The 13,554-nt window shown below is 45.9% G+C and overlaps 1 protein-coding gene across 6 annotated transcripts in view; it reads right to left on the bottom strand.

The window, feature by feature from the left end:
* Positions 1-13,554, bottom strand: part of LOC138572668 (single-stranded DNA-binding protein 3-like) — a 1,217,622-nt gene that overhangs the window by 150,761 nt on the left and 1,053,307 nt on the right. For all 6 annotated transcript variants that reach the window (XM_069649275.1, XM_069649276.1, XM_069649277.1 and 3 more), the window contains one exon: positions 135-194. In XM_069649275.1, coding sequence (XP_069505376.1) covers positions 135-194 — 60 coding nt within the window. The remainder of the gene's footprint in view (positions 1-134; positions 195-13,554) is intronic.

The following is a 13,554-nucleotide window of genomic DNA, read 5'->3' as shown; positions in this document are numbered from 1 at the left end:
TCATATTAAGCAGAAGGATATGCCAGAGCAGTCTGAGAAATGCCCAGCTCTTCTTGGACCAAATTCTCCCATTCCCATACATTTCTTGAAACAAAAGCATCTCTGCTACATCCTCTCGGGGGCTGCAATCCTACCTGATTTGGCATTCGGAGGGAGGGTCTGGGGCCACCAGGGTATCGAGGCGACATGAATGGCTGCAAGAAAGAAAGACAAAGTGAATACATGTCAAGAGGTTACAATGAACGCAAACAATTCATTGGCTTCCTCCGAGGTGCTTTGAACAAACAGCCGAGAGGGTGGAGCACCCAAACAAACTCCAGGTAACTGTAGGGCACACAGACAGCCTTACCACAATCAGCAACATCTCAGAGATCGGCTGATTGTCAAGCTTCAACTCAGCATGACCCCAGGATTGTCTATGGGGATGCCTCTCCAAGAATTATTTGTGCAAATATTGTTAGCAAAAACACATCGCTAACTTTTACTGGTCATTGCAAATGAGAACAAGTCAACCTTAGCACTTATGATCCGATGTGCATGAATGGACTAGGACAGGGCTCTGGGGAATGAACAGTGCAAATGTGTGTCACTCAAACGCACAACAGATGCACAAGCCATGCGTGATTATGCACAATTGTGTGCATCTTTTCAAATGTCCGCTGAGCTTCTGCCAAGTGGCCATTCAATACCCTTTCTACAAAGGCCTAGGTCTCCACTTTGTCCTTCAAATACTCACTTCTTGAGTACCGCTCCTCAATTCCAGGAGTTCTTGGTCATGGTCTAGGATGGCTCAATCTAGCTCTGCAACGCAATTGGGCCTCAGCAGCGTTGCAGTTCTTGAAGGCACCAACTTTTAAGAAATACTGGCCCCTGCATCTTATTCTGATCCAAGCACTAGCACCTGACCCTGCGCTCAGAGTGCCCACAGCTGCCTCACGTGAGCCCCAAAGTAGATCCCTCTCCTTATATCGAAACCCAAGGCCGCATTTGGTTGTACATATATCTTGGAAGGAAACACTGTATAATGGAATGAAATAATTGTCAATAGAGTTTAATTCAAAAATGAAAGCTGTCACGGGTGGTCTATTTGTACATCTCTCTTCGACTTAAAGTACATATGTATCACTGCTCAATGCTTGTAGCACTCTAATTTGTCCACATTGCCCTCGGCCACCTTCAGGCATCACTTGCACTCCAGCAGAAATCACATTCGTACTTAACGTAAGAGCATGCATCTCGTAGCTCCAGTATTTGCATGTTTGATAGCCTAGCTAATGCCTACATGCATCTGAAAGTTCCAGTTTGTGCATGTTCGAAAAGAGAAACACGATGCCCAGTCCCTTTGAATCCTAAACTGTTTTCATGATGGTGATCAGTTTTCTTAAATGTATTTTTCATTTCTCTATTTTTTCTTCTAGGCATGTGGTTGAAAACGGTGGACATTTACCAACTTTGCATCCCAGTGCATTTTGGAAACATGTGGAAGCATTCCTACACTGGCAACCAGTGGGCAAAAAGTTGACTTCAAGACACTGTGAATCACCCACAGAGTCTCTTCTTATGCCGCGACCTACTCGAGGCTGCCGACAATGGTGACATTGGCATGCTTATGATAGACTTGTCGGCAGCCTACAGCACAGTCGATTATACCATCCTCCAGTCAAGACTGTCATCAGTGGCAGAGATATCCGATGATCACATCCAGCAGGTCAAAGTAGGCCCATATATGCCTGACTCTCTGTCCGTTAAATGTGGAGTCCCCCATGAGTCCTCTTTGTCACCACTGTCGTTCAATGTTTATATTCGCCCATTGCTTAACATCTTTGCCCAGTTTGATTTATCTTACCATTCATATGCAGACTACACTCAGATCTATGTCCGGCTCAAACAACCACTGGAGGCAATGGAGCGAGTTTTAGCATGTGCAGACAAAATCCAAAGTTGGATGCTGGAGAACAAGCTCCAGCTGAACCCATCTAAAACAGATGATTGCTTTTGGTTCTAAAACAAAAATTAGCAAATGTGTTACATTCGGTCACTGCCCTACCCTATTCGGGAATGCAACCCAACACTCCAAATACAACCAGTGAAAACCTGGGCTGTATTTGGCAGTCCATCAGGAGCTGTAATTTACATATTAACCAGATTGGCAAGGCTGTATATTTTCAATTAAAACTTCCCAAGCCCCTACTTCCTCTCATCTCTGAGAAAGATCAACCTACGGTGGTGGGAACACTCACTAATGACAAGTTAGATTACTGCAATGCCCTTTTTATGGGCATACCGAAATACTAGCTTCAAAGACTGCAGGACGCCCAGAATTCTGTGGTGTGACTGATCTTCAAGTTACCTAGGAAAACCGCCATCTCGTACTTAAAAAAAATAAATAAATTAAAAAAAAGCCTTCATTGGCTTCTGGTACAACAACTAATTTTTGTAAAATCCTGTACGTGGTTCTCAAATGCATTCATGGACTGGCTCCAGCCTACCTAACTTCCAAGATTGCAATCCACCATCCCAACCGTACATTACGATCGATGGGACAAGGTCTTTTGGTGGTACCCTTCTCTAGAACCTTCAACTGGGGATGGGGGCAGACGCTTTTCCGTTATTGGTCCAAGATCTTGGAACTCCCTCCGGCAAAATCTGCAGCAAATTGAATCCCTGTATTTTTTCAGGAAATAATTGAAAACGTACCTTTTCAGGTAAACCTTGTTTGCTTAAGCAAGTACTTAACTTCTGTGCAACCTAGATTTCTATACCTTCCATCTGTGCCCAGATGCAGGTTCCTGCTGGGTTCCCTTGTGGGATATGTGTGATACAAGTCCTCAAATCATGCACGTTCCCACTTCCTGCACCACGAGTGGGTCTGGTTTTAAAGCACAGACAGACTAGGCAGTCCTATAGGGTGCTGCGAGTGTATGGCGCTAGTGGGAACCAGATTGATCCTACACACAGCACTGCGGGCCGCACATCAATGGAGAGATGGGTGCCAAAAAGCACTTCATCTGAGGCAGCATAAATCCTGGGATGCAACCTTTGGGCAAGTTTCGACTGAGGATGCGTCTCTGTTGCTTTGCATTGGGTTTATCTTTGCACAAGCATTCATAAAATCTCAGATGGACTTGGCTTGAGAAAGGCATGGAAAGCCTTGCTCCCCCCCAGATTATCATATGAAGGCCCTCCAGCTGTACCACAGGAAAATAAATTAAAACCAGGCCAGTAACCACTGTACCAACAATCCTCGACACCGAGACCTGCTCTGACCCACACAACCCCAGATATCTTTGGCCTGTTGGAAAAACATCCAGTTATTGATTGTTTAATCAGTCAAAACATATAGGGCCTCATTAGGAGTTCAGCAGTAAATCTGCCATTTTACCACCAAAATCATCTACTGTTACCACCACAGAGCCCCTTGACATTACCATGGGATTCAAAGTGGTGGTAGGGTAGTGTAAATCCCCACTGTGGTTTTTGGTGGATTTAGCGTGAGTAGTAGTACTGGCCTTAAAGTGGAGGATTTACCTGTAGCATTATGCTGGAGATCCATCTTCCACTGAATTTGACAGTGCGGTTAAAGTGGCAGTAATTCCGTTTCTGGCCCAAAGAAAGGTGGCGGTAACAGATTTACTGCACCGCTCAATAAGGCCCATAGTCCTGACGCATAAATTAATGTGTTAAATTGTGCCTTCACTGATGGGCACACTGTGCGTTCATATAGCAATTAAAGAACAGATTGCTGCATATACCATGTATCGTGTCATTTGTGCTACGGGCAGAAGCTTTGTTAAAGCATACGTTGTTGTTAGTTCTTAATATAGCTCGGTAATTCCAAGGCAAAAGTACAACTTTGGTAGTGTTTAACACAGAGAAACAGTAGAAGAAATTTTCTAATCCCAGTTTGCAAAATGTACAGGCTGCAAGTACTTGCCAGTTAAAATTCTCGCTTCCATAAGTCACCGGGACAAGGAATGTATGTACAGCAGGCTCGAACATGTCATTGAGCGTGTCACGTGTGCAGACCGACAGGGCCGCCAGGGCGACCGCCCTGGGTGCCATTAGCCTGCTGCCACACCACCTCGGGGGAGTCTTTCAAGAGCACGATGCATTTAGTAACAATAGGGTGCCGATGCATCAGCACCCTATTGAGGCGATTACCTCCCCACTCCGGCGCCAGAGGTTTTCATTAGAATAAAGTGAAATAACTGCCTGCTCTGGTGCGGGAGTGCGAGTTAAAAGAAATGTGCCCCTTCCCCACATTGACCAGCGGCGCATTACATGTATTTTTCACTAAAAGGGGCGCTGCCGCCGCTAAGGCCAGCACAGATTGCTGCAGAGGTATGCAGAAGTATCAGGAGTTGGTTCTGGGAGGCCCTTTCTGTTTAGAAGTATCTCCTTGCATCCAACCCAATTACCCCAAACTGCATCCAACCCAATCGCCCCAAACTGGCAGTGTTGGATTGTTCGCATAGATTCCTTTTCCGCACTGCGCCCGCGCTCATCACTACCATTTATTGGAATTACCAAACGTTGTGTTAATATTCTTGGAAGAGATGACTAAAAAAACTAGACTAAATAATTGAACCAATTAAAACCAAAAGATTTGGCAAAAGAAGTTGCAAGTCCCAGACGAGAGTTAATAGAGGCAACCCATTTATTTTTCTGCATTGTCTTTTACGATGACTGCCATTGCTGCCAAAGCGTCCTGTTCCATTTCCAATTCCTACGAGGTACTCCCTGGAGTAAAGGCAGCAGAATTTTAAATCTGGCTAGCGTTTTCATACACACACAATGCATGCCAATCTCAGCAGAATTATGAATCCGGAAGTGCAGCCGATTGGTCCACTCTCCACTGCACCTCAGCACTGGGCATTCTGCGGTGTGTGCCTCCTCCAGTGCAAAGAGTGCCTCCAGCCAGGAGACTTGCGGTTGGTTAATTCAAAGCTTTCCACCCATCATGGTTTGGTATATATAACAAAGCCCTCCACATACATGAAGCAGTTATCAAAGGCACTGGCTCCAGAACCTCGTATGCGACTGTTGGTCAAAGTTACCAATACCGTTTAGGTAGCAACTATGCCTTTATTTAACCTAAAAGTCAAGGGTCGTTATCGAAACAAAGGCTGCCGATCTATTATTTCCTTAAGAAAATCATTGCCTTCTGGATTCTCAACTTGGTCAGATAGAATGATTCTGAGCAAATCATTCTCTCTCAGTACCCCTCGTACCTTGTCCCCCAAAATTAGAGGAGCCCTTAAAGTCATAGGTTGGCAGTAAGGGCCATCATAAACCTAGACTGGACTCCCAACGAGCCGAGCACAACCTAGGGCTGGGGTGGTCCAAGCCCACTACAAGGTTTGGCACTGTTAGCGGTTGGGCTTCTGTCCCTAGCCCAGGAGAGCTTGGTTAGCTTGACAGCCACAGCTACCAGGACCTACTTTGGCCCCCTGAGGCCACCTGGTGCCATATAAACATACCCATGAGGCCTTAACCTTCCATATCTGAGATTGCCTATAAAGAGCTACTAAAGAAACTTTCAGACTTTGAAAGCATAGTGAATTGTATACAATGGACAAAAAGTAAAATGTGTGCATCTCACAGATTTGCGCCCCACTACGCACAAGCTCCTGGTTCTCTAGGGCCAACTCCTGCCTGCAAAGAGATGCTCATGAAATGTTGACGCCTGCAGCCCAGCCCTTCCTAGCAGGAACAATGATCAGATCACTCTGTGCCTGGGGAATCCTAGCAGGAACAATGGTCAGATCACTCTGTGCCTGGGGAATCCTAGCAGGAACAATGGTCAGATCACTCTGTGCCTGGGGAATCCTAGCAGGAACAATGGTCAGATCACTCTGTGCCTGGGGAATCCTAACAGGCCAATGATCAGATGACTCGGTGCCTGGGGAATCCTAGCAGGCCAATGGGACGATCACTCCTGTGTCTGGGGAATCCTAGCAGGCCAATGGGACGATCACTCTGTGTCTGGGGAACCCTAGCAGGCCAGTGGGACGATCACTTTTTGCTGGGGAATCCCAGTAGGCCAATGGGACGATCACTCTTTGCTAGGTAATCCTAAAAGGCCAATGGGACCATCACTCTGAGCCTGGGAATAGTGCCCTTCCCACTTCCAGGTGTGATCTAGTGGGTATACAGTTAGTGACCCCACTTGGCCATATGGTGTGATCTTGCCTAAGCCACTATCTTTCTCACTCATCCAAGCTATAGCTCAGGGGCAACGTGCTCGCCTTGGAAGCAAGACGACGCAGTTCGAATCCTCTGGGTATCAAAGAGCGTTATAAATAACCAACTACCATTATCTTGGGAAACTTGTGTAAATCTGGAAGCGCTTAGGAACCAGATAAATGCTGGTAAACAAAGCAAAACCAACATGTGCATCTTGTACTGGCAAACACTTTTCAGTACATACAGGCCAGGCATGTTGGCTTTGCCAATGCTTGCTACTGGTAGAGTCCTTTTTATCAACTGCAGTTGGAATGACTAGCAGTGATCAAGCTGGTTTACTTTCTGATGCTGAAAGAATGGACCAGATTCGGCATTCAATCCCCAGCTTTGTCGGATGACGTAATGACGCTATTGAATGAGATATTATTAGCAACAGAGTCTAACCTTGATCAATTTGGCAATAAAAAAATGCAATCGGTGTCAGTATCTTTAAAACTGACTTAATGCAATGCCCCACTGTGGTTTAAAAGAGTAACAATTCTTGCCATGTTAAGTTAAGAATTTTCCCAAGTTGACAAGAATTGCATCTTACTTTTTTACCCTAATTAGAGGCATGCTCGAATAAAAGTTTCATCAGGCTTTTAATGCACACTAGAAGTTATCTAGTGATTAAACGGTTGCTTGTTCTGTTTTAATGCCTTCTCCAATTGACCAAACTCTTTGAGCTATGCCCAGTACACCTCAGTTCACTAATCCCCCCCCCAGACGCCCAAACTGGGAGAGTTTAGAAGAGAACGCTTCATGTAAAAGGCCGGGATATTTACATTTGAATTCATAAGTATATTTCTAAAACATAGTTTACGGATGAAAAGACTAGGAAAGCACAAGTGGACGGTTGGATAGAGCAGGAGGCAAGGTCCCCAGATTAGATGATCGGTCTTCCACAGGTGGTTTATTAGATGTTGACTTCTCATGCTAAGCTGTTCATCTGGCGTGGTCGCAGGTGCACCAGAACTTCGTGTTTGCTCGACAGGAGATCTTGGCGAGGAGCTTCCCGTCGGCCATTGAGGGCTGTTGAGAGAGCAGGCTAAGGGCACAGGACCCAAAATTGATCGAACAAGTGAAACCTTTCCTGACTTGAGAGGGTCCGCAAAGCCCTTTCATTTTCCCACATCTAGAAGAGATCATGGTTTGTTGGCCCTCAGGGGCCCCTGCATAGACTATTTGGTACACCCACTCTCTGTTCACTGCGTCCATTTGACCGTTGCTTATTCTGGCCTTTCAGCATGCAGACAAGTTCTCGGATCACTCTGAACTGGCAAGAAAGTGCTATTCATGGGCTACAAAAAGAAACCGAAGCCACGATTTTACAAGAAATTGTGGCACGAGCAAATTAAAGCACAAGTGTTATTGTATCTATTTAATTTACAGTTTCCTTGCAGTTCTCTTAAACTGCATTCAGAACAATTTGAGAGTTTAGATAATGGGGGTTAAGTGGATTTGAAGACCAGCAGTCACAAAGGACATCTATACTAAAACGCCCAAATAGTCGTAAGATAAAACCTAAGATAGACAATAGCGGGATCAAGAGGGAGAGAGAGGGCAACTATCATTTACATACGTGCACGTCATTGAACATTGGCTGCCGCCAATGTATTGTACCACAGTGCCAAATACATTTACTGCATTCCTTTGAAAAGTTCACACTTAGCATGGAAGGGTTTTGGTCCAACATCACTAGAAACGCATGTAACCAGGAATATCCGTTCGCAAATGGCGAGGAGCATTCTCAGCAGCTTGGGCAACGGGTAGGATTCGGGGGAGGGATGATGCAAGGGTTTCCGTGAGAAGATAACCTGTAGGTCCAATCCGCTATTCCTTAATTGCCTCCTGCAACCTCCCCATCCCTTTCAGGTTACATGTGAAGTCCATTGAGGCACGGGGAACAGTGCCGCTCAGCTTACCACAGTTGCAGATAGACTTTGGTTTCAAAATTGAATATGTCTTTATAAGCTGCCCATTAGTGCAAATTTGCCCTTTTAAAGTCTGTAATACGGCGCGGTCCCATATAAGCCATTACTCCGATATTTGATTATCAGTTGGACAAACGGTGGGATTGAGCAGCGAGATATGGCAGTGTTCTGCAGTTTGGTATTTGTTCAGTAAATAGAGGCACTGCTGTTTAATGAAATCCAGACAGAATCGAATGAGGAGGAGGAAGTTCAGTGAGGAGAAAGTCATACACAAGGGCTCCACTCTGCTCAATTGTTTACAACCTCACACCACTCTCCCCACACTTGTTGAATGATTGAAGCCCCTCTGCCTCACTCCACATACCCACCCTTGACCACATCGCTGAATGTCCTGATCGCTCAAAAGCTGAACATCTCAAGAAGGAAATTGCACCTCTGCTTTAACAAAACCATCCCGCCTCACCCATCAAAGCTAAGGTTTTTCAGAAGCAACTTTATAGCCATATATAATATATTTACAATATGTTATTATATGGGTGCAAATATCGCCACCCTTTGTTTTGTTGCCAATTGGATGTTTTTTTTTAATGTGATTGGTAACGTTTTGAAGAAACTTCATTGATACTACATTTTGTATTGCTGTAATGATGCCCCATAATGCTGGAAGAAGGGAGGCTGCTGTGGAAATGGCAATTTCCATGTCACTTTTAAATTGCAATGTAGTACTTGACTTTTAATTTCCCGGCTGCATTTGATGTATTGTGCAACTATTTTCCAAAGTATCAAAGTATTGGGTGACATTTCTCCCAAATGTATTTTCCTCTGTGTTCCCTGCACTGTGTGGGGGGCAGGGGTGGACCCAAGCCATGATCCCTCCAAGAACCAGTTAGTTCAGCTGTCGCCTGGAAACCCTTTCAACTCTTCCTCCCAACCTATAATTTGTACCTTCCCTTTATCTTGGCATGAAGCCCCTCTGAACCCTGCAAAACGAGTTCCATTTGTGTCCATCATGGGGGTGGGCGGGCTCAGACAGGACCCTTGTGCTGCACTGTGTACATTTCCTGAGAATGAGTGTAAAACTGCCCCTGTCATTTCAACTCCCCTGACCTGGGAATCACAGAGAATACCTGAAAAATGTATGTCCAGCCCTGCACCCCATCTCCGCTAGAAACCAAACAAAACTTGTCCCTGAACAACCAAACAAACCAGTTGCCTGGTCTCCCCATTCCTGGAGACCACAAAACAAAAATGATTCACTGGCAACATGTGTTCCTGGGTGAGAGCAAAAGCATTATATAAGACCTGTGGAGGGAGAACAGTTATTTTCTTTTTGGCTGCTGGAGGTGTGTGCTGACTGTGTGGGTTGAGGGCATAGAGACCTATCTAAGGTACCCTTGTCCCCAGACTACCCTTCATTTTCTCCCTCTGCCCAAACTATTCCATTTCTCCTCCCTGCCCTGCTTCCCCTTGTCTGTGCCTCTGTGCCTCTTTCTCCCTGTGCCCCCGTCTCCCTGTGCATCTCTCTGTGCCTACATCTCCCCCCCCCCCCACCATCTCTACCGGCTCCCTCTCCAACTCCCTCTCCAACTCTTCCCTTTCTACTTGGTGTCTCCTCCCTCATCGCCCCCTGCATGCATGGGTACTTCCCAGGCCCTGGGTTCCATGCCAGTGGGTGTGCCTAGCTGGTCCAGTGTATCTAATGTATCCTATTGGCAATGAGTTTACTCCTCTTCCTGTAATAAATCTGTTCCTGGTTTCTATAAATACTTTGGTGCCTTCATTGTGTTCCCATGTTTCAGTGAAGCCTGCCTGTTATTGCCAGAGGGAGGTGTGGGGGAGTCTCTCTGCATACACATCACAACACAGCCCCACTGGGTTGGTTGACTTCCTAGTCTAAAACTGTGACCTTGCCTGGGGTCGCCCTCACGGCCTCCCATTTCCACACTGCTGTATCCCCTTTTTATTACCTTTTGCCTTATACACTACCATCCTTTTGCCCCCCCCCTGCCAGAGCCCATCACCAAAAATTTACACTTTTGTCACAAAATCAGAAACGGGCTTATGTTGCCGTAGGATGCTGCATCTCAACAGAGGCAGAGGAGTTTGATAGTAAAAACAAACAAAAAAACCTCTTCCCTTCTACTTAAGTCCCAACCACTAACACATCAGGAGTACTTGTGAAGCCAGAGAGGGCAGGAGGTGTGGCTGCCCTCTTTGGGCCCCTTCTCCACCTCCCAGTAATCCCCCTGCCACCCACTGGGCCTGTTTCTTCATAGACATGAAAAGCATGCTTTTGGTTTGTCTCGGAGTCTTGTGGCTGTGCTCGTGGCAGAGGGTTTGTGAGCATCCCAGCTCCTGTAGACTAGTTGCCTAGCAACATAGCTAAAGGACCCGGCTGCACATGGTCGCTGTCCCATCACTGCTTGATTTCTGCACCCCTGTGCATTCATGAAGCCCCGAACTGAGAGGAGAGTGAAGACATGTTCACCGCTTGTAAAGTAAAAGCGCGTGCATGCATATGTGGGTGTGTTTGTGTGCCCAAGAGTGTCTGAATGAGTGATTCAGAGTGCGTGATTGATGTGTGTGTGTATATATGCTTGTGTGAGAGTGACTTCATGCATGAGTGCGCAAGTGCAATAAGTGTGTAACCATGTGTGTGTGTGTGTGCCAATGTTTCGTTGGTGGAAGACTATGTTTTTCTAAAAGAATGGCGCTATAGAATACACCATTTCAACCCACTATTTAAAAAAAAAAAAAGAATCTCTGGGGTGGCCGTACAAAGCCCCCCTAGACTGCTTCGGGTTCTCTCGACATGCTCAGTGACACGGACAATAAGGAGAAGATATGAATACACCTCTAGTGGAGAAAATAAATTACTACCACAAAGTTTGAATCATTTAGAATTGAGGTGCCCCCTCAAGACATTCGACGCCATTGGCACAAACGCTGCCTCCTCAGCATTGCAGGCATGCTACGAACACTGCATTCCCAAATCATGCTACACTACTGCAGAAGAGAGACTGGAACATTAACCTTGTGCATGCCAGTGGCCCCAATACACAACCTAAACGTTGTGGTGTTCTGAACTCTGTCCCTTGAAGACTGAGCTCACGGAAAGGTGTTGAGGCTATCCACACAATCTACATTTACACACAGCGAGTTTAACTAGGAAGCCCTGCAAACCCAGTGTGATTGTGGCCCTCGAGAACCAGGACCAACAGGCCGATGCAGCTTTATGACAACTTTACCACCAAAACGCAATGGGCATATCCTACTTGATGGTTGTTTTATTGTGGTTCCCACAAAACACATTTTCATACTCTTCCTTCATGCGTAGATAACCAGCCCAAGCGAACACAAGGAAACTGGATACACAATCAATCCAGCTGAATGTTCAATTAAATTAGCAGAAAGGCCAATTAGCTTAGATAATGAGGTGTGCACAACGTGCTCGTGTTCCTGGTTGCCACTTTAGATCTCCCTGCCAACTGGACAGGGTCCAGGCCTTCTCCGGCGATTAGGGGAAGCCTCTCCGCCCACCACTAGTATAAGGGATTTGAAGGATGAAAGCTAGCCATCTCTCGACAGCATACCTGCCCTACTCACTCATTGACAAGCATCCTGTGCCTCACACACAGTTGTGGCAAGAAGGCCAAATGCGGCCAAACTATGGGCCGTGCAAATACAGCACTGAAACCACATGGGCATGGCTGCCAAAACCAGGCAATGGATATGTATGCAGAATCCTGGAGAACTGACAGGTGCACAACAAGAAACCCGCTGTCAGCTCCAGGAACAGAGCTACAGCAAGCACTGCACTGACAACGCTGGAAACAAAGAAACCTACAGCAGCCAATCCTCTGTCCGAACCATGACCAGACTGACCAGCAAGCAATCCGCAGTGAACACCGGCGGGCATCAATGAACAGCAAGCAATGCACTGTGAGCAGTGGGATTAGGGAAAACTACTGAAACCAATGAACTCCTGGCAACAGGATCAGGCACCTACAATAACGGGATCAGTGGCAGCACTATAGCAAGCAATGAAATGTCAGTACCAGTATCAAAGCAATTGTCAGCAATCCACGTTCTGTCAGAACCGAATCAGACAACTATGTCAAACCATGGATTAGAATTGGAGAACTACAGTAATGAGTCCAATATCATCACTTGGATCGGGGGTGGAGGGGGTACTGCAGCCAATACAGGATCAGCTCCAGGATCAGAATGATTTATCTACATCAAGGCGCTGTTAGCATCAAGATGTGAGAACTACCGCAAGCAATGTTTGGCCAGCAATGGGATCAGAGAAAACCAAAGTAACCAATCAACAGTCAGCAAGTTAGCAGAGCGGTCTACAACAACCAATGTCATATCTGTACCAGGATTGCGGTGATCTACAGCAACCCATGTAAATTCTGCAATGGGACCAGAAAAAAACTACAGCCACTATGGGGATGCCAATATTGGAATCAGAGAAAACTACCACAACCAATCAACAGTTAGCACTGAGAGTAGAGCTATTCGTTGCAACCAGTGCCTTATCAGTATCATATCAGGGTGATCTAGAGCAAGCAATGTACACTCTGCAAAGGGATCACAGAAAACTACAGCAACTATGGGGCTGTCAAAACTGGGATCAGAGAAAGCTACAGCAAACAGTAAAATGTAAACACAAATAAAATGCACAGAACAGCAGCCAAAGTTTGCACATCGAGTATGTGAATATGGCAATACTGTATTTTAGCCAGTGTGTTCAGGTATAAAAGTTGTATTTTTTCTTTTACATTTTGCTGATCTGAGGGGCAGGATAACTAGATGAGCTTGACTAAACTTGAAGTGTTGGAACATAGCAAATCCTCAACGATAAGGAAATTACAAAAATGGGATTTTGTTGTCTTTCCGTATCATTGAGGCGAATAGTACTCTGATCCTCAAGCTTCATAACTCTAAAGGCAGGTGAACTATATGTCTCTGTTGCACCCAAAACAGTGCAGAATGTGAATGATATGGTCCAATATCTATTCAGAGATGTTAGGTCATGCAGGATCTATACAACTCACCTCTGCTATTTCTATGAGATCGTGGCAAAGATGACCATCTTACGTGATCGCTGATATACTGGACTGTGGTAGGGGTGCCACAGCATAGGTCTGTCAAATCGGCAAAGTGGGCAGTCCCAGCAGGTCGGTCGTGTACCCATCGGCCTTGCCCATCTCCTGTGTGTCCAGGTAGGTTTGTAGGTGAGCTCTGCTGTCATGGCAGAGGAAGGCAGGTAGCATAGGTCTCTCCCCATGTTCCGGCCTGTTCTGATTTGTGGATATCATGCAGGTAGGGTGTGCGTGAATATTGTTAGATGATATGATGGCATGTGGATGGCATGATGTTGTTAAAG

Source organism: Ambystoma mexicanum, chromosome 1p (assembly GCF_040938575.1).
Source record: "Ambystoma mexicanum isolate Mex_15411 chromosome 1p, UKY_AmexF1_1, whole genome shotgun sequence".
Classification (NCBI taxonomy): domain Eukaryota; kingdom Metazoa; phylum Chordata; class Amphibia; order Caudata; family Ambystomatidae; genus Ambystoma; species Ambystoma mexicanum.
Note: the sequence above shows the minus strand (reverse complement) of the source record. Positions and strands in the feature narration are given on the sequence as shown.